Below are 21,193 nucleotides of genomic sequence, written 5' to 3'. Positions count from 1 at the left end.
ATCCAAAATTCGTGGAGACATTTCTTGGTACCAATGAGGAAAACAGCTTATAAATCATACTAAGTTATGTTTTTTGAAAATGTAAAAATGCAGAGAGTTTTCTGTGATGGGTGTGGTTAGGTGTAAAGGGAGAGAATGTACAGTTTGTACAGTATAGAAATCATTATGTCTATGGAAAGTCCCCATTAAAAAATGTGCGTGTGTGTTTGTGCGTGTGTGTTTTTACACATATTTCAGTACCAGTTCCTTGCCTTCAGGCCACAGGTACAGTAAATGAGTGAGCCTTCGGGTGTGTTTTCCACGAATTTCCGCGTACAGTATAATCGTCGCGTGTCTGAACCTGCTGTTTCTGTTCATTTGTTCAGTCCATTTTTAATTCTCTTCACCCCTTCTTTTTCCCTCTTTAACAGTAAGGTAGTGTCTCCAGGGTTGAATCCCTCCACGTGCAGCTGGAGCGGGACACTGAAAGGATGCCTTGTTGAAGATGGAGGAGAGGAGATGATAGGAAAGACTGCTGCATGTGTGTCCGTGCGTGTGTCTGCATGCAAACTCTGTGGGAACCTGTGCCCATGTGTGTGTGTGTGTTCACACAGAGGTGGGATTCTCCTACGAGCCAGACGAGGGGAGGGGGGCTTCTGTCGGTTGAAGGATGAGTGTGAATGAATCAACCACCATCTTTCAGAATGACACCTAGAATATCAATTCTGTGAAATGTGTCTCGTCTGCTCTGTATCGAAGGGGACGCAGATATATATCTGAGTCGTTGCAGAAGTATTCGTGTGTTGTGTGAATACGTGACTTTTTTTCCACCACAAATGAACTTGCAACAGAGCCCTTGCTCATCACTCCACCTTTGTTTACTTCCTCAAATGGTTAAACTAGTCTTTCATATGGCAAGGAAGCACTTGCACTGGCTTATTTCACTGAGGTAAATCTGAGGGAGGAGGGTGTATTTGTCAGTAACAGGTGGAGCTGGACTTTTCAAAATTGCTTATCTTTGTAGATTGTCTCTTTTTGACATTTTCAGCAAGTTTATCGCTGCACATTCTGCAATTGCGATTGCATAACTCAAGAAACCACATCGGCACCCGACATCAGTGTTAAAATCATCAATGTATTCATAGAAATAAAACTAAATTGCCCCCTCAGCTCAAATAGTACTAGAAACTGGTTATATCAAGCCCATACAAGCTATTAATTGCTTCATCTGTTGTTGGAACACAAATGTAGCAAATATTATTAGCAAACTATGGGTTCCACCAAAATACCATAGTTACTATCTAGTTATTGCTTCTACAAAAAAATTGGGTAACTTGGTATTAGGAAACAGTCTTATATAGGCTATAGGCCTGTATAGACTATATTTCTATATAAAGTTTCTTTCTTTTGTTTCTCATTTTGTTTTTTATTTAAAAAAAAAGTTTTATGCACATATTAATTGAGACTACATAGGCTACGTTAAAAAATGTATTTATCATAGTCAGACCTGTCAAAGTGATCAGGAAAAACAGCTGCAAGGTGATTAAAATGGTGAAACACTTGAAATAATTGTTGACAAGTTAGCATATATACACAATCTCTATAAACAAATCAATTATTACTTTTTAATCACGTTCAAATAATAAAATTTGTGATTGGTCGCTAAGCTCGTTTCCGACCGGAAACGGAGGCAAGTTGGAACGGAAGTTTTGAAAAACTAATCGGACTTTTTTCCATTCAGGAAAAGGAGGAATTCAGTGTGAAATCATTAATAACTTTTTTTAAATTATCTATGTCATTAATATCTATGTACGTTTAAGTTAATTAAATTTCGCTTTTTATTTAAAAAGCCGTAATGCCGATGTCAAGCCGTAATTGAATATGAACACCGTCGGGAAGCGTTTTAGTAAATTAAATAGTGAAACCAATTATTTCAATATCATATAAGGAGTAGTATATTATTATGTATCATAGTCTTATGTATTATAAAACAATAAATTATATCATATTTAAACACAGCCTGGCTACTGTAAATAATTCTAGCTTCTGTTTTCTTTCTGTAGAGAGTTTATGAGGGGATACACTGCCATCTAGCGGTGACTTTGAAGGACTACAGGATGGCGCTCAGCAAATGCACTCGGGTTCCCAGTCTTCATTACGTGATGTCTGAGCATGCTCTCTGAAGTTCAGACTCCCCCAAAATCCATCAGCATCCCTGTTACTCCATACTCTGATGTAGTTGCTGTTGGGCTTAGGAGAGAGGAGGGACACGCACGGAGATGACACTTAGATGGAGATTGTGGAGGTGAGGAGTGATGCCAGCTGTCATATTTCATTGTGTTCGTGGTCTGGATGAGTGTGTGTGAGTGTGTTGATGAGTGCAGCACGTTGGCTGATTGTCCTAGAGTAATTTTAGGGGTGTGTTGCTTATGCAGCTGTCATTCTGTCTAGCCGACCGGTGGTCTCTGTGTGTGTCTGTGCATGCAGAACAGGGAAATATGATTGAATCTATGATTAGCTATCTTCTATCTATCTATCTATCTATCTATCTATCTATCTATCTATCTATCTATCTATCTATCTATCTATCTATCTATCTATCTATCTATCATTAATTGCTTGTTTAATTGGTCTGCTGGCTCAGTGCCCTGTTAGGCTGTTGTGTTGATTTTATTTTCATCATTTACATTTCGTTCCTGATCCAGAGTCTTAAAATGACATAATAATGTGGATAGTGTATACAGTATTTTCCAAACGAAAGATTTCCTGCATTAGAGAAAGGTCATCATACAAAAGTCATTATACTACGGCGGAATTCAGAGAATGTTTCACCTACATTTTTGCATGTAGCCATTTGTATTCTAAAACAATTTGTATCCTACATGTACTAAATTATATTTTAGTATATATATATATATATATATATATATATATATATAATATACCTAATTATTATAACCTATAATTATTATAGGTTTATGTTTATATATATATATATATAAATTATTATGATTATTATTATGATTATTATTATTAATATAATTAATTTAAATAATTGTTGCATTTAAAATTTATATTCTAAAACAATTTGTATCCTACATGTACTAAATTATATTTTAATATATATATATATAATATACCTAATTATTATAACCTATAATTATTATAGGTTTATGTTTATATATATATATATATATATATATATATATATATATATATATATATATATATATATATATATAAATGATTATGATTATTATTATGATTATTATTATTAATATAATTAATTTAAATAATTGTTGCATTTAAAATCTATATTTGTTAAAATATATATATATTTTTTTATATAATCAGTTGTTTAAGCAGCAATTAGGTTTATATATATAATTATAAATTACATATTTTTTATAATTATATATAAATAAAAAAACTATATATATAAAACAAATATATAATCTGAATTCATTAATATATTGATATTTATTTTAAATACAGTGCCAGAAATAGAGTTCTTAAAAAAAATATTATAAAAAAAATAATTGTAACATTTTAAAATGTATTTTTTAGGCAGCAATTAGGTAAAAAAAAAAAAAAAAGAATATATATATATATATAATTATTATATATAATTATTATATATATATTTTTTAACCTAATTGCTGCCTAAAAAATACATTTTAAAATGTTACAAATGTATTTTTAAGAACTCTATTTCTGGCACTGTATTTAAAATAAATATCAATATATATATGTATGTATGTATGTATGTATGTATGTATATATATATATATATATATATATATATATATATAACCAGAACATTAATGTTCATTAATATATTGATGTTTATTTCAATACGGTGCCAGAATAAAAATTCTTTGATTTGAATGTGTTTGTGTTAATTGGCCGTCTGTGTTCTGCTTCAGTCACAGCGCGTGCTGAGGACACATCTGTGCCCAATATATCTGTCTGTGTGCGGCTCACGTCAGGACGAGCCGTTTACCGTGTGTTTGTGCACAAATATCGTTATAGTTCTATCACTAGTTCTGGAAAACTCAACAAATGTAGATCTTGATGAATTCTGCTGTAATTCTGATTTCTTGTATGCCTGTATGAGTACATGTGTGTCTTAGTGTCTTCTCCGCCAGACATCATCACACACAAGCACATTTTCCATTTATAGCTCATTAGACTTGTGCGAGGATCAGTTTTAGGCAAAGGGGGTGGCCCACTTGTGCAAATATGGTTGCAGTGTGTGAGTGTGTAAGAAGGTAGAGCAGGATCTCAGAGAGAGAGAGAGAGAGAGAGAGAGAGGAGCAGTGCTGAATCTTCTGTCACTCTCTCTCACTCCACCGTGAGAGCTACAGGAGGACTCACGCTGTCCTCCAGCACACCCACACACACACACACACACACACACACACACACACTGAGAGAGAGAAGACACTGAAACACTGAAGACAAAACGGAAGGATTTTCTGATTTCTCCTGAGGAGCTGCGAATAACCCTCGGAGAAGGATGGCAGAGGGAGAGGGGGGAGATGAAGAGATACAGTTCCTACGGACGGTAAGTGTCGCTTGACCTGCTTTTGACTCAATAATAATGTTGTTTGCGAAGGACTCAAAGTTGAATCTCAACGAAAATTAACTATTTTTTTCACTATCATGTCTCCCCCCAGTATTTAGACTAGTGGTTAAGTAGTGTCGGTAAATATTAAAATGCAAGATTCTTGAACTTTTATATCTGGTTCCCCTCAATCTTGAACTTTTGGTTACATTATTGCTGTTGTAAATGGTTAGGAATGTTCCTGCATGCGAGTGTCGATCTGTTCGTTCGTTTATAAGCATGCATGCTAATTTATTTGTCAAGCGCTTGACACCCTAATATATAGTGTTAACTCCCCCATACACACTCTCCTGGCTTATTCAGGCTGAATTGTGTAATACTGTGGTGTTTTTGGACAATTTTACAAGCCTGTTTCTCATCCTGTATTTAGTTGACTATTTTTATGGTGGCCCACTTGTCTTCTGATCTGCTTATGGACTTGATAGTCTGCCTAACAACTCAGTGAGGGACGACGTCTCTTATCAGGGACATGTCCTGCTTTTGTTATTGCTGACTGTGAACTCATATTGCATCTTTCCACATATTCTTCCAGAAGATTCTGTCATCCGATGGATGTGGATGTGTGTGGATGGACAGCGGCTGGTGCATCTGTTTGCATCGTTAGCTATTTTTACCTCAGGAAAGGAGAGACTTTTAGAAGTGGAGAGTAAGACGCTCCTTGAGGGGGGACAGCTGGCCTCTGCCCTCGTCTCTCAAACTGAGCAGTGCACACACAATCCACACAGTTGGACGGACTCGGGGGGGAAAAGGGCGTACAAGAAGAATTGGAATTATACAGCATTTGTGACATAAATTAGGAGATAAAGAGAATTTTGAAACTGAGATTGTCAGGGGCCGGGGCCCACTAGGGGGCCTCAGCAAAATTCCAATGGGAGGCACATGATAACTTAAAAGTTATAAAAATAATATATTCAGGGCCTTAAAGGGATACTTCACCGATTAGCATTAAGCTTTGTATCAGTAGAAACCCGATAGTATTTTTTAATGACCGTGCTTCCCTCCCTCATGTCCCCCTGAGACGAGAGATTTCTGTATTTTGTGTCTGGAAAAAAACCTCAGATGACGCAAAAATCATAATTTAGCTCATCAGAGGCTTTGTCCGGAGGCGAGAGACTACAGCCAGTAGGAGGAGCTCGTCCCGCATGTGTTCAACCCGCCCATAGGGGGATCTCACGATAAAACGCCGTCTTTTCAGTTTCCAGTCGACTAGTATCCTAGTTGTATCATTTCTCCCGACACTGCCCTCTGTAACCGGTAGGCGTGGCTTGGGATTGGCCTCGTAGGGCAGTGAAGCAAGTGCATTCTGGGAGTTGTAGTCTTTCATCCACATGAGCCCAAAATACATTTTCTGTCTTTTCTCAGTCTAGATGGCCTCCAACTTCTGAAATAATTTCACATTTCTACTACATAAATGACCCAATTTAAATACACATTCATCTTTCCAGCGGTGAAATATCCCTTTAATTTCATTTTGGAAATTGGGGGGGATTTTTTAAATTAGATTTTTTCCCCAAAAAAATTATTACATTTATCTCGCCTAAATGTTTGCGCTAATAAACTGTCACATGTAGCTCTCAAACAGAGTTCACTGTGAAGCATCGTCTATTGTGAAGGGTCGTTTCATGATGGTTGTTGATGGTTGTGTCTATTAATGGGTAAAGCTACAGTAACGTCTTCAGCTTGAGATCCTTTCCATCTAAACTGGTTATATCTCTTAATCCTAGTACTGAATGTTTTATTAGCAGTTCTTCAGGTTTTTTTTCGAAGAACATACTGTTCTTGAAACTTCTGGAATCACAAAATAAATCATGGATAATTCATTTAATATATAAAGGACCCTTGGCTCCTTCTTTTGTTGAAAATGGCATTTAGCTAATGTCAAAAATCACATTAAATAGGTTAGGTTCCTAAGAAGATTATAGATTATTAATGCAAAAGGCTCTCAAGGCTGTGTGTTGCAGGGACTTTTATCATGGGTAAGAGGTGTTCTTATTTTCTAAAAAACTATTACCAGGCTTTAACTGAGATAAAATCCCATACACAAAGTCCTATTTTATAATATTGCTTGTAAAATGGTGGCAACAGTAATATGAAGAAAATGAGACACCAATGTACCATTAACAGTTAAATGTATTAATAATTGAGCAATACGTGGCATTTCCTTTTCTTTTATCAGATAATTATATAAATAAGAAGTTAATTTTGAGTAACTTGAGTAATTTAGCCAGTAGGTTTGATTTTTTTGAAGTTGTAGTTTAAAAAAAATTATGATAAAAATATAATTTACAGTAAATAACATATATTTACAGTTGCCAAGCAATATAGCATCCAATCAGAATTTCGAGTTGTAGCTGACAGTTTTATAAATTGATGCGCTGGATGTTGAAGACCGTCTTTTGAGACTTCAGTCTGGACGACTGTCAATCCATTTGGCCAGTGGGATCAGCGGATCTCTCATAATACTCCCTCACGCCTCATTTAGGAATGCTAATTAGAGCTTTATGTGGATGACAATGCTGCAAAGAATCCCTCACGCCTTTACGATCAAAGGTCAGATTTTTATATTCTTCATGAGACACCAATACAAAGTCTCGCAGCTGTTCTGAGCCCACATGTGCGGAAAGACATATTTGTATTGTTGTCGGGAAGGGAAGGATGCAGACTATAGAAGTGAAGTTTTTTTTACAGGCATCATTAGATTTCAAATGAACATTTTGCTCCTTCGTTTAAATGAATAATTAATTTAGTTGTGTTTTATGACTGATGTTTAGTGTCATCTGGTGTGAAGGAACTCTTTGACTATATTTGTGTGTGTGTGTGTGTGTGTGTGTGTGTGTGTGTGTGTGTGTTAAAAATGGCCCACTTCTTCCTCTTCACTCCCACTTACTCGCTCTATTGTTGTTTTTTTATATCACTGTATGAGGACTGGAAAAGAGGGATGAGTGGATGGGAAAGAGGAGAGTATATGTAGTACATATGTATGAGAGAACATATTCTGTCACTGTGATTTAATAATTATGGACCCTGTAGCAGAAATCCATCTTTATTAGTTTTTCTGCTTTTTACTTAACGGTTGTTAAAAGAAGTATGAATACAAAAATATTTTTTTTAATTTTCAATCTTCATCTGCATAAATGACAATATCCCAGCATCATTCTAATGAAGTGTGTTGTTTATGTGAGATTTAAAGTGCAATGAAGGAGGTATTGTGTGCTGTGTGGAGAGTGTGTGTACCTGCTGTAATCCATACAGTGACTCAGCATGTGTGGGTCAGTCAAGAACTGGCAGTTTTCTGAAGGACTCAACAGTGTGTGTGTCCTTGGGGGAATCCTTTCAGGAAAGCCCTTTGGTTTTTTTTTACTGACATCTTCGGTTTCTGAGACATGCCATGGCACTCTTTCACAATAATGTTACATTAGGGGCCGTTCTGAACTACTTTCCCATTGTTTATGTCTATGTAAAAAGTTAAAAGAAGTTAAACTTCTCTATAAAAAACACGTCTCTAGTCTAGACCTTGCATTTTTATTCCCGTTCCACTGCCCTGTTCTTTGTGAACTGCCCCTTATGGTGCCATTATGCAATCAATAGCCACTTTTCCACCATTGGGCAGAGCGGTAAGGAATGGTTCCAGTTATTTTCCACTTGAGCCTGGTTAGGCACATTTTGGGTGTTTTCACACCTACAGATTGTTTGTTTAGTTCTGAAACAAAGACTTAATTTGTGACAATGTTGCATTTTCTTCTTGGTTCGGCTCACTTTCACAAGGCAACTGTTCAAAGCATGCCAAAATGTGTTTAAGCAAGTCACATGTGAGTACAACTGTCTTCTTATTAGTCAGTTTTTCCTCTGCATCATCCATCACGATGCTTGACAGGTTCGCTCCATGAGCTTATTGTGGCTTTATTTGTAACTGTCGAGTATACGAATGTAGCCGTCATTTCCTGCTGTTAAATTATATACTACATTCGTATTAATACTGCAGCAAATTCAATCACGCTCTCTCTGGATCTCGCAGTGCTGTCTAGAGGTTATCTGTGTCAAGACACACGCAAACATATGAATGTTATAATGCATCTAGAGCAGGATTCAAGGCTTCATGGGACAGCATTCTCGCACGAAGCGCAATTACACAACATTTTAAGATGAAGAGGTGCTCTTTTTGTTTTCAACTGTGATAGCTTAATGTGCTCGCTCACAGAATCAGACACTACTGCTATTTATTTAGCACATTTCCCATTATTAATTATAATACCATTTGGGCCTTTGGGTCGGATTGCTTTCACACCTCAAGCGAAACACCCCAGAGTTCGTTTGCAATCGGGCTGAGACAACATCGTTCAGGTTAGTCTCTGGGCGATTGTTTTGGTGTGGATCCGAGAGCGATTGCCGTGTTTACATATGCCTAAACGAACCGAACCAAGGGAGAAAACGCATCAGGTTCGGAAACAAACGCTCAGTTGTGAAAGCACCCCCTGTTTTCTGAATGGTTTGGCCCAAAGGTGCAAAAGCGGCTAATAGGGCTGTCACTTTACGTTCGAAAATCGATTGCACAATCGATCGGACCAACCAACGCAAGTTTCGAAAACGAAAATAGGGAATCGATTTTAACGGTCTTTTCTCGGAGCGCGTCCAGCTCGTCATGTTATGCCCGCAGCGAACACGCGTCATTTGCAACTGCCAGCTCTGACAAACACGCACAACAGCAATGATCCTTCTGCATAATGTGCCTCTTTTTACTACAAAACTGTGAATTTTCCCGGTATTCAGACAGTCTCATGCATTCAGAGACAGATTCGGGCAACGGTCTATCGCCTACATAGGCGAAATTTGTTTGGCATTTCTAATCGTAAACACAGCCATGTTGAAGAATGAGGTAATGTTTTTCATATGCTGCGTGCTATGGCAGTCCACTATGCTTATTGCTTTTCGAGAATGTTGCACTAGTCATTGTGCGCGAAACTTCACGCCAATAAATCATCAGAAATATTGCTGACTTGTGCGCGTCAGGCGCGGCGCGCCCTTTTTACGTTCGTCCTAATGCCTGTTAGTTGTCCGTGGATTTGCCCATATATGGGGTTTTATTTTTCAATTTTCGATTTTACAATCGATTCAATGAACACTTATGTCTCAAAAATCGAACAGGATTTTTTCATAAAAGTGACAGCCCTAGCGGCTAATGTTGTCATGACATAATTTTCGTGCGGCTCCAGAATCACAATGCATTTATGGCTCAGGTGACACACATTTTCTTTTTTGAAACACTTTAGTTTAGGATCCAATTCTCACTATTAACTAGTGGTTTATTAGCATGCTTATTACTAGGATATTGGCTATTTGTTCTTATGATTGACACATTAAAGCCTTACTCTGCATGTCCATATTCTACATCCTTTAATCCTACCCATTACCTAATTTAAAAACTATCTTACTAATTATTAATAAGCGGGAATTTAGGAGTTTATTGAGGCAAAAATCGTAGTTAATAGTTAGTTCATAGTGAGAATTGGACCCTGATCTAAAGTGTGACCAAAATACCCAATACCAAAGATGCCATATTTTCAAAGGAGGTCCTGCGCCAGCCAAGCCACTGCTATTGAGACGAATGCGAATGCTACCGGATAGCTTTCTCCAGGTTTTACTGAGCTCCTTAAAGGTGTTGAAAATAAAGCGATGGAAAAGAGAGAGAGAATAGCATCAGTGGTGTTGGAGTGCATTTGAGGGGGTATTCGGGTTCCAGGCTATAACAGCCGTTTCCTTTTATAGTTCCACCACTATAAGCGCCTGGCACTCAGGAGGGAGAGCAAGAGAGTCTGTGTCCTACTTCGTCTTTGCCTGAATCCATAGGGAGGACAGCGAGTATGTGTGTGTTTTTACATGTGTGTGTTGCACATGAGGCATAAAAGGCATCTAAGTATTGTGAATTGGAGCCTGTAATCACTTGTAATGATAATTGATTGATTTGATTTGAGTAATAGAGAACAAAATAAGGTTAAAGAGAGAGAAATAGAGTTAGTTTAGTGGCTACTGTAACACAGTGTTGTAGTCAGGTCACCAACTGGGTCCGAATCGAGTCTCGATTCACCAAAGAAGAGTCCGAGTTGAGTCCAAGTCGAGTCACCATTACCTTAGTTCAAGTCTGACTCGAGTCTCGAGTCCCCAGTGTTCGGGTCCGAGTCGAGTCTCGAGTCACCAAAGAAGTGTTTGAGTCCAAGTCGAGTCTCGAGTCACTAAAGAAGAGTCCGAGTCGAGTCACCATTACCTTAGTTCGAGTCTGAGTCGAGTTTCGAGTCCCCAGTGTTCGAGTCCGAGTCGAGTCTCGAGTCACCAAAGAAGAGTCCGAGTCGAGTCACTATTACCTTAGTTCGAGTCCGAGTCGAGTCTCGAGTCACCAAAGAAGAGTCCGAGTCGAGTCCGAGTCGAGTCACCATTACCTGAGTTTGAGTCCGAATCGAGTCTCAAGTCCCCAGTGTTCGAGTTCGAGTCGAGTCTCGAGTCACCAAAGAAGAGTCCGAGTCGAGTCACCATTACCTGAGTTCGAGTCCGAGTCGAGTCTCAAGTCCCCAGTGTTCGAGTCCGAGTCGAGTCTCGAGTCACCAAAGAAGAGTCCGAGTCGAGTCACCATTACCTGAGTTCGAGTCCGAGTCGAGTCTCAAGTCCCCAGTGTTCGAGTCCGAGTCGAGCCTCGAGTCACCAAAGAAGAGTCCGAGTCGAGTCTCGAGTCACCAAAGAAGAGTCCGAGTCGAGTCCGAGTCGAGTCACCATTACCTGAGTTTGAGTCCGAATCGAGTCTCAAGTCCCCAGTGTTCGAGTTCGAGTCGAGTCTCGAGTCACCAAAGAAGAGTCCGAGTCGAGTCACCATTACCTTAGTTCGAGTCTGAGTCGAGTCTCAAGTCCCCAGTGTTCGAGTCCGAGTCGAGTCCGAGTCGAGTCACCATTACCTGAGTTCGAGTTCGAGTCCGAGTCGAGTCTCGAGTCCCCAGTGTTCAAGTCCGAGTCGAGCCTCGAGTCACCAAAGAAGAGTCCGAGTCGAGTCACCATTACCTGAGTTCGAGTCCGAATCGAGTCTCAAGTCCCCAGTGTTCGAGTCCGAGTCGAGCCTCGAGTCACCAAAGAAGAGTCCGAGTCGAGTCACCATTACCTGAGTTCGAGTCCGAGTCGAGTCTCGAGTCCCCAGTGTTCGAGTCCGAGTCGAGTCTCGAGTCACCAAAGAAGAGTCCGAGTCGAGTCACCATTACCTGAGTTCGAGTCCAAGTCGAGTCTCGAGCCCCCAGTGTTCGAATCCGAGTCGAGTCGAGTCAAGTCACCATTACCTGAGTTCGAGTCCGAGTCGAGTCTCGAATCCCCAGTGTTCGAGTCCGAGTCGAGTCTCGAGTCACCAAAGAAGAGTCCGAGTCGAGTCACCATTACCTGAGTTCGAGTCCAAGTCGAGTCTCGAGCCCCCAGTGTTCGAATCCGAGTCGAGTCTCGAGTCCCCAGTGTTCGAGTCCGAGTCGAGCCTCGAGTCACCAAAGAAGAGTCCGAGTCGAGTCACCATTACCTGAGTTCGAGCCCGAGTCGAGTCTCGAGCCCCCAGTGTTCGAGTCCAAGTCGAGTCTCGAGCCCCCAGTGTTCGAGTCCGAGTCGAGTCTCGAGCCCCCAGTGTTCGAGTCCGAGTCGAGTCTCAAGTCACCAAAGAAGAGTCCGAGTCGAGTCACCATTACCTGAGTTCGAGTCCGAGTCGAGTCTCGAGCCCCAGTGTTCGAGTCCAAGTCGAGTCATCAAGGTTGAGTCTGTGTTATATTTCAAGACTGCCTAGATTTCCCCACTCTGGCACCTTTTAAGAGCTGATATAATTATAAAAGAGGGTCTACATTAAACAAAAATGACACCACTGTCACGATTGCAAAGGGAGTTTATTTACTGATTTTTTTCTGCCACAGCATATTTTTTTCATTGATTACATATACACTTTGCAACACAGTAATTTTCCAAATGTGAACATGTAGTAGGGAGGGAGCCTGCGAATCATGCACTATTGAAAGTAAGAGCGAAAATGCAGCGTTAAGTGAGTGACGTCAGTGAGTGTGTTGTCAAGCAAGGAGAGCAAGCGAGCGGTAGCGGTGTCCGACTGAGAAGCGTATGTGAGGCTGTGAGGGAAAAAAGAGATCCCGGCCGGTCTTGGAGCCCAAAACAGGAAAAGTGTAACATCTTATATAAAATTTTTATAACCTATTTAGTCAGAAACTTCATCCAACATCATTCATTTGATGAATGCTCAAGTTCGCGAGTCCAAGTCAAGTCACGAGTCCAGAGAATAGGGACTCGAGTACTCCATCACTACTGTGACATAATGAGCATTTAAACATCTCACACTCTTAGAAATATGGTATTAAGGTGTTTAACTGATTTATTTAAAATGTTGTAAGTTTTCTCTCTTAAGATGGATTTTTGTGATGATCAGCCTCAGAAATGAGGCGAGAAGGATCTAGAAGCACTAATTTTAGTGCTCAGTTATGCAGATAGAGCCCACAATAATGGCCTGTCCGTCACAGGGGACTCTTCATGGGCAGGGTGTGAGGTGTGTGTGTGTGTGTGTGTGTGTGTGTGTGTGTGTGTGTGTGTGTGTGTGTGTGTGTGTGTGTGTGTGTGTGTGTGTGTGTGTGTGTGTGTGTGTGTGTGTGTGTGTGTGTGTGTGTGTGTGTGTGTGTGTGTGTGTGTGTGTGTGTGTGTGTGTGTGTGTGTGTGTGTGTGTGTGTGTGTGTGTGTGTGTGTGTGTGTGTGTGTGTGTGTGTGTGTGTGTGTGTGTGTGTGTGTGTGTGTGTGTGTGTGAGATGGAGGATTAGCCCATGAGCTCTTCAGAAGATTCCTCAGGTCTTGAGTGTGTAAAGCAGCAGTCTTCCTTGGGCTTATATTTTGCTTAGCCCACAGATGATCGAATCTACACCTCAGCCCTAACAGACCATCTGTTCAGAGACATAGATTTGTGTGCTCTGTCATGACCACATCTTTACAATAAACAGGTGTTCCCACTGCTAGCACTCCAGAAACTCGCTTACGTCAGCCAGAAACTTTTGCTGACCCCTGGAGTCCACTACTGCACTGTAATGTGTGAAGGAAAATTACTCATGGTTCAAATTATTACACACATAGCAGCTTCGTAGCTTTTCTCATGTTCCTCTGTTGTAAGTCGCTTTGAGTAGAAGCATCTGCTAAATGCATAAATGTAGATGTAGATCTTGGCACCAACATGAATATATGACATTAAAAACAGTCATTGCAGAATATTTTATCTACTTATCATCAATATTATGTGTTTTTTAAGTCATTTATTCAATTCATGATGTTTATTTGTAACAGCAAAGGCTCATTTATTTCATTGCTATGCTATGTTCACAATAGTTATTTACTGAGTTATTAATCTACACTGTAAAAAAATCAAGTTGATAATTTATTTTAAGGTGTAGTGTTACACTATACATGTACTTACTATAGTAATAACAGTAAATTATGCATTACTAGCAGCTAAACCTAATGCTAACCTTAACCCTGAGTATTACTTAATGTTATTCGGTAATTATTTGTGTAATTGCACTGTAACAAAGTTGTCTTAAAATAAAATTAAACCGAGAAAAGAAAAAAGCTACAAGCTTCAGGACAGAGAATACTCAACTACTGGAATTTTTTAATTCAATTCACATTTATTTGTATAGCGTTTTTCACAATATACATCATTTCAAAGCAGCTTTACAGAAAATGCGCATTACAGAGTCCACATTATAAAACTGTTATATTAAGTTGGTCTGTGCTTTCATCAAACATAATAAACTCAAAAATTATGTTTTTTACTTGTGTATTCAAGTAGCATTTTAAATTAATCTGAGCATTAACATTATAATATTGATGTAGAACTTCCTTTGTCTAATTTGGGTAGCAGTTTGTTGGGCAAAATGAAAAAAGGTTATTTCTTTGAGTTGGAAGAAATGGAAGAAACTTCACGGAAGAGAACACTAATCACCATAATGATGACTTAAATCATAACACAACTTTTACAACAAAATACAATCAAAAACATTAGCTAAAACGTCTATGAGTTTGGAATAGCAAAAATGTATTCCCTTGTTTTAACCAAAAACACCAATTATTCAAGTGCATCATCAGTGATCAGACCCTCATATGTGACCCTGGATCACAAAACCTGACGAATTTGAATTTGAAGTCGCACGGGTATATTTGTGGCAGTAGCCAACAATACATTGTATGGGTCAAAATTATCTATTTGTCTTATATGCCAAAATAATTAGGATATTAAATAAAGATCATGTTCATGAAGATATTTTGTAAATTTCCTACCGTAAATATATAAAACATTTATTTTTGTGAGTGAATGCAGCACAATCGTGAACATAAATGCACAACTTTAAAGGAGATTTTCTCAATGTTTAGATTTTTTTTTGCACCCTCAGATTCCAGATTTTCGAATAGTTGGCCAAATATTGTCATATTCTAACAAACCATACATCAATGGAAAGCTTATTTATTCAGCTTTCAAATGATGTATAAATCTCAATCTCAAAGAACTGACCCATGTGACTGGTTTTGTGGTCCAGGGTCACATATTAACTTTTTCTATACATTTGATAGTTCAGTTAACCTTTAAAGTAGAATTTGTCTGACAAAATAGATTATTTAGTAATTAAGTATTTTACATAATTAAAGGTAGGGTAGGCGATTTCGGAGAGGCTAAGCTTTTAAAGCATAAGGGCTAATTCCAAATGGCGTTTTTGGGGCTTTCCAAACAAAAGTGAACAACTGAATCACTTCACGAAGCACCCTTCAACAAGTTTATCAGCGATGGGTACATGCAATGGTCACTTCAAGGAAGTAATTGTATCCTTTACGGTCATGTGACCCAGGATGATGAATCCTTGTGATTCATTTTGAAGCTAGATGATGGGAGAGTTTGAGTTAACGTATAAACAGGATAATTCAAGTTGTTTTGTTTTGTCACATTCTTGTCATAAATGTCATATGATGTTTAAACAAGTTTCAGGTAAGAAATGTGTTTGATCGTAGATACGTTAGGTAAATGTGACTACATGCAGGGTTCAAAGGCAAGTTGAGAGCAGAGAGGAAGTTTACTCAACTTATGTTGTATTTCATTGCACTTGTTGAAGGGAGCAATGAAATACAATGTCATTTCCTCATCTTTACCTGGAACATCAATGGTATCTGCCCAATTTTGAAATTAGACTATAAGATTAGTATATATTCTCTGCTTTAAATGTTTGATTTAATGTTTCTTCATTGTTTCTCTGGATTGTTGGGTCTTTGTTTTGTAAAAGTAACAGAACAATCTGAAAGCTGCCTTACTTGCATAGAAATAATACTAGTACTCTTCATTGACAACATCAAAGCAATAGTTTACCCAAAAATTTAGATTTTGTCATCATTCACTCACCCTCATGGTGTTTCAAACCTGTATGATTTTCTTTCTTCTGCAGAACACAAAAGGAGATATTTTGAAGACTGTTGGGAACCAAACAGTTTTGGTTACCTTCGACTTCCAATGTTTGGACAAAAAACACAGAGACATTTCACAAAATATTTACTTATATGTTCCACAGAAGAAAGAAAGTCAAACAGGTTTGGAACGACATGAGGGTCAGTAAATAATGACAGAATTTTCATTTTTAGGTGAAATGTCTCTTTTTGAGCCTTTTCTGTGGAAAATAATGCAATCTAATTCTCGTTGGATAAACAAAGATCCAATATTCATTAGGGTTATGTTATATTTCTCTAAACAATGACCCATAAGCACATGATCGAGCTTCTGTGAGTCAAACTATTAAAATTCTGTTGGTGAAGTCATGGTTATGACTCATAAAACTGCGGATGTTTCATGTTTAAGGGCTCTAGATGTTTTCAACAGTTGATGAAACTGCATCAGTGATGAGAGCCTTTATAAGTGCCTCTCATATAGACCCCTGGGACAGAGAGATAGTAGTTACTAGGCCTGTGCACACAAAGTCTACACAATTTGTTTGTTTTATCAACCAAATGTCACAGTTGTGTTTCAATGTCTTCCTTTGTTTGTTTTCCCGCCACTCCTTTGTTTCCACGGTAACCTTTCATTAGTTCATCTGGCACACCTGTTTCCTCATTAGTCTTGTCAGCTGTGTTTCCCTGATCTGTTTCCCTATGTATTTAAGCCGTGTGTTACCTTGTTCATGGTTCGATCTACGTCGTATTATGTGTGTGTGAACCCTCTGCCTGTCTTCTATGTACCAGTTTGATTTATATTTTGAGTAAAAGTTTGCATTGAAACTTTTGATTCTTCTTCGTCTTCTGCCTGCACCACACCGTGACACCACAGTTTGTCATTTTTTTTCTCCATCACTGTGCCATTAGTCAGTATTTTAATATCAAAATATTTTTTTTTTAAAGTTTTGTCAGATGTTACACTGCAAATGTAGTGTTTTGTGAACAAAAAATATTGAGCTGTTTCACTCGCTGAGCAAATATATTCATATAAAGTGAATATTGCAATGATTTTAGTTAACTTTTTTATTTGACCATTATATGTTTCTTAAAGACCGCGTCATTAGACTAGTTTTGTGATCTCTCTCTCTCTCTCTCTCTCTCTCTCTCTCTCTCTCGCTCGCTCTCTCGCTCTCTCTTTCTCTCTCTCTCGCTCTCTCTCTCTCTCTCTCAATAGGCTAGATTAAATTACTTAAATGGTCATGACATAAGAAATCAAATTTGCCTTTATCTTTTGACATAAAAGAGGTCTTTGTATCATTAAAACATCCTGCAAGTTTATACCTTAACTTCCTTCTCATATGAACAAAATATATATTTATTCAATCAAGCTTCAAAAAGGGCTTGTTTGGATACTGTGGGGTTGTGACGTCACACTGTGACTTCAAATAGGCCTACATTTGTATATTACTGCCTCCAGTTCTACATCATCACACCATAGGCTCCGCCCACTGGCGTTCAGTCGCTTAACGGCTGACATTCGATGTGAGGCTACACTGGATGTGAGGTTCACACCAAAAGAAAATAGAAGCCATTATAATCACTGATGCTGTCTACACTGATACAGTATACAGATGTGTGTTCACTTTCTGACACACTCCACACGCTTGAGTCTGTCGACAACAGGACAAATGATAGAGTGAACGTTCGCTTTGACGTTTAAACAGCTCGTTTGCTCATTTCTGTAGACACTTCAAAGGATACCTGCGTCAGGAACAAGTGGATAGTCATGGATTGGGTCGCAGGATTATATGTTTGTTCAGAGCATTTGACTGCAGATGTTTTGTAAAAGAGGCACAGTGTAATGGAGAGTTCAGAAATAGCGAGTGAGTGATGATACTGTTTCCTATGCAAATAGTTTAGCCAATCATAACAGTGGCCGTTTACTGACAAGCCTTAAAGGAGCAGCGCCTTAAAACAGATCATTTCAGAATGAGGATTGAAAATAATCGTTTTTCCACTTATGTTTTTTTTTTTGTGCTAAAAACTTAATTAACATGAGTGAACCTCAAGGAAAATAAAATAAAAATCCATGTCATGACCCCTTTAAACTTCAGTAGCAAAGTTTAAAGTTGGTAGGTTTGATTCATTTAGTGTAAACTGTCTGTTGCAATGAATCATTTCACATGTCAGCAATTGGTGGATATGAATTAAAATGATTAAATCATACATTTTGGAATTCATAAAAATAATGCGAATAACATTTGTATAAACAGTGCAGTTTGGGGTCAGTAATGTTTTTTAAAAATGGTTTTAACAATAGAAAAATACAGTAAATACAGCAACACTGTAAATTTTGATTTTACATTTTAAAGAAAAACTATATATATTTTAAAATATAATTTTTTCCTGTGATGCAAAGCTGAATTTTCAGCATCATTACTCTATTTTCAGTGTCACATGATCCTTCAGAAATCATTCTTATACGCAGATTTGCTGCTCAAGAAACATTTATTATTGTGCTGCTTCAAATTTGTCCGGAAACCGTGATACTTTTTTTTCAGGATTCTTGATGTATAGAAAGTTTAAAAAGAACAGCATTTATTTAAAAAAGAAATATTTTGTAACAATATCGATATACTGTCACTGTTAATCAATTGAATACACCCTTCTTGAATAACAGCAGCCTATTAAATCTTTTTTCATAATGCTTTCCGTAGAGCGGTGTGTGACAGGTTTCAGCCGTTGAAGAAGTTGTTGTAGTATAGTATGTTGTAGTTAATGCTTGGTTTTCTGTGTGGCTGTGGGATCTCAGACCCTCCTCTGCCCTGAAAGAGCCTCTGAACTATCTGCCAGTCAGCAGTGGAGGGGAATGTGAGAATGACAGGTGCACTCGCCTAAAATAGCAATGCTGAGGAGTGGGGGAAGGCCCAGGGCAGAGAGAGAGAGAGAGAGAGAGTAAAGATGGATGAAATTGGAAGGTATCAGCAAAACATGTTTAGGGCCAAGAGGACTGCAGTACTGTTTCAAGTGAAGTTAATGTTGTGTTTAGGCTGAAATATATATATATATATTAAAGCATGAAAAAGGTGCATTTGTATGTGTGGGCGTTTGAGAGACACTCTTAAGTTTCTTGTCAGGTAGAGTAATAACCAGATTGGCCTCATAAAATATTTGGACACTGAAGTCATTGTTTAAAATGTATGAATGTGGCCAGTATGTCACTGAATGTGATGAAATATCAAAGCAAATGGCATTTATTTTAAAGAAAGATGCATACATTTTTTTAAGTATTTATGCCGTTCAGAATTAAAGCCCTATCCGGACAGTAATTGTTTCTCATGTTGGGTGTCTGTAGAAATACATTTGAATGGCACCTCAGTGATAAAACTCATGCATTCAGATGGCGATCAACATGATTATCAGATTATCTCTCAAAATGATGTACAGTATGTCATTTTAAAAATGTGGAAATTAGCATAAATAAGTTAACGCAACCTCGTATTTACACGAGGTCAACATAACGCTGCTTGGCTTATATTCTTAATCTATATAATTGTACATAATACATATTTTAAAACTGTATTGCATACCTGTTGCTGTCATAATACTGACCCATTTTATGCTTTTCTTCTCTTTCTCCTTTTTGTTCTTAACAGCGATGATGAAATATTGTTCTTGTAAATACTTTCCAGCATTTCAATAAAAAATTGTCTTTAAAATGCAAATTACCATGAATCGTACGGTGCTCGGCAGTGGTCAAAAAGGATTTAAACAGTGAATTTTGAATTGATCTCTTCTTGTAAACTTAGAGATCAGCAATTAAATCACCTCACAACCTTGGTGTTCATCAAAAAAACATAATTCGGCCGGGGATTTTTAGGCGGGTGGTGGGAGAAAAACACAGACATTTTGTATTCAAATACCGTACATCCCTATGAGAAACAATTACCATCCTAATATGGCTGAAGACAAAGTATTTAGCTTCTTTCTATTGTCAAATGTTAGTGGATCTTTAAAGGTCTTTTTATACATCCACTAAAGATCACCTCGACATCAGTCGGTTGAAAGTAATAGCAGCAAAAAGTGAAATTACTTAGTAGAAAAAAATATTTTTTGGTTTGATATTTTACTATTACATTTTTAAAAGTGTCCAAATACTTTTTGAGGCCACTGTATGCTACTACTTTGTATATCTGCTTTTCCTCTTTGAAGACAGTCTGCCTATGAATACAGATATTAAAAATCTTCGCACAGTGGCTCATTTGCAGATCATTTCTGTCAGCTTGCCTGTTTCTAGTGCGTATGTAGCTGTCAAAATGCTGCCAGTCGTTAAAAAGCAGTGAAGTAGGACACTGACAACCGTTTTGTCGTTCTCTTCACCTGCTGTGGTCCTGTCTTCATGGTAAGTGATATCATGCACATACGTTCCTCTGATGCTAGTAAATATATGCCACTCTTGAAAGCTGTCTTATTTCTGGAGCTGTTGGAATGAAGAGTTAGTAGGTGTTGCACGGAGCCAGCAAACACATTTCTTGTTGCTTGTCCTCTTTTTCCGTTCAGGATATCATTGGATTTTGGTTACTTGCTAAAAAAAGAAAGAAAAGAATGGTAGAAATAACAACTCTTTTCACTCAGGTTTCTCCCCAAAAAAAACTAAACTGGAGATACTATAGTCTCTTTAAAGATTGTTTTGGAATATGATATTATGTCTATGTCCTACAGAATATATATATATATATATATATATATATATATATATATACACACACACACACATATTATATAATTACAAACTGTTGTGTTAGATATGAATAATAGTAATTAATCGATTTGACTGGACTTAACGAAATGAGTAAACAGTAGTTAAGCAAAAATTATGCTCTAATATATATATATATATATATATATATATATATATATATATATATATATACATACACACACACACATACATACAGTATAGTATGTTAAGTCCTGTCAAATTGATTAATTGCGATTAATCACATCTAACACAAAAGTTTGTAATAATATAATATGTGTGTGTGTGTATATATATATATATATATATATATATATATATATATATATATATATATATATATATATATACATACACACATAATGATA

General features: G+C 37.7%; 1 protein-coding gene across 4 annotated transcripts in view; it reads left to right on the top strand.

Moving 5' to 3' along the window:
- The first annotated feature begins 4,274 nt into the window (after positions 1-4,274).
- The window catches only part of ryr1b (ryanodine receptor 1b (skeletal)), a 135,668-nt gene continuing 118,749 nt past the window's right edge, over positions 4,275-21,193 (top strand). For all 4 annotated transcript variants that reach the window (XM_081372215.1, XM_081372213.1, XM_081372214.1 and 1 more), the window contains exon 1: positions 4,275-4,546. In XM_081372215.1, coding sequence (XP_081228341.1) covers positions 4,499-4,546 — 48 coding nt within the window. In that variant the 5' untranslated portion in view covers positions 4,275-4,498. The remainder of the gene's footprint in view (positions 4,547-21,193) is intronic.

This window comes from Scardinius erythrophthalmus (genome assembly GCF_964197995.2).
Source record: "Scardinius erythrophthalmus genome assembly, chromosome: 8".
Lineage (NCBI taxonomy): Eukaryota > Metazoa > Chordata > Actinopteri > Cypriniformes > Leuciscidae > Scardinius > Scardinius erythrophthalmus.
Note: the sequence above shows the minus strand (reverse complement) of the source record. Positions and strands in the feature narration are given on the sequence as shown.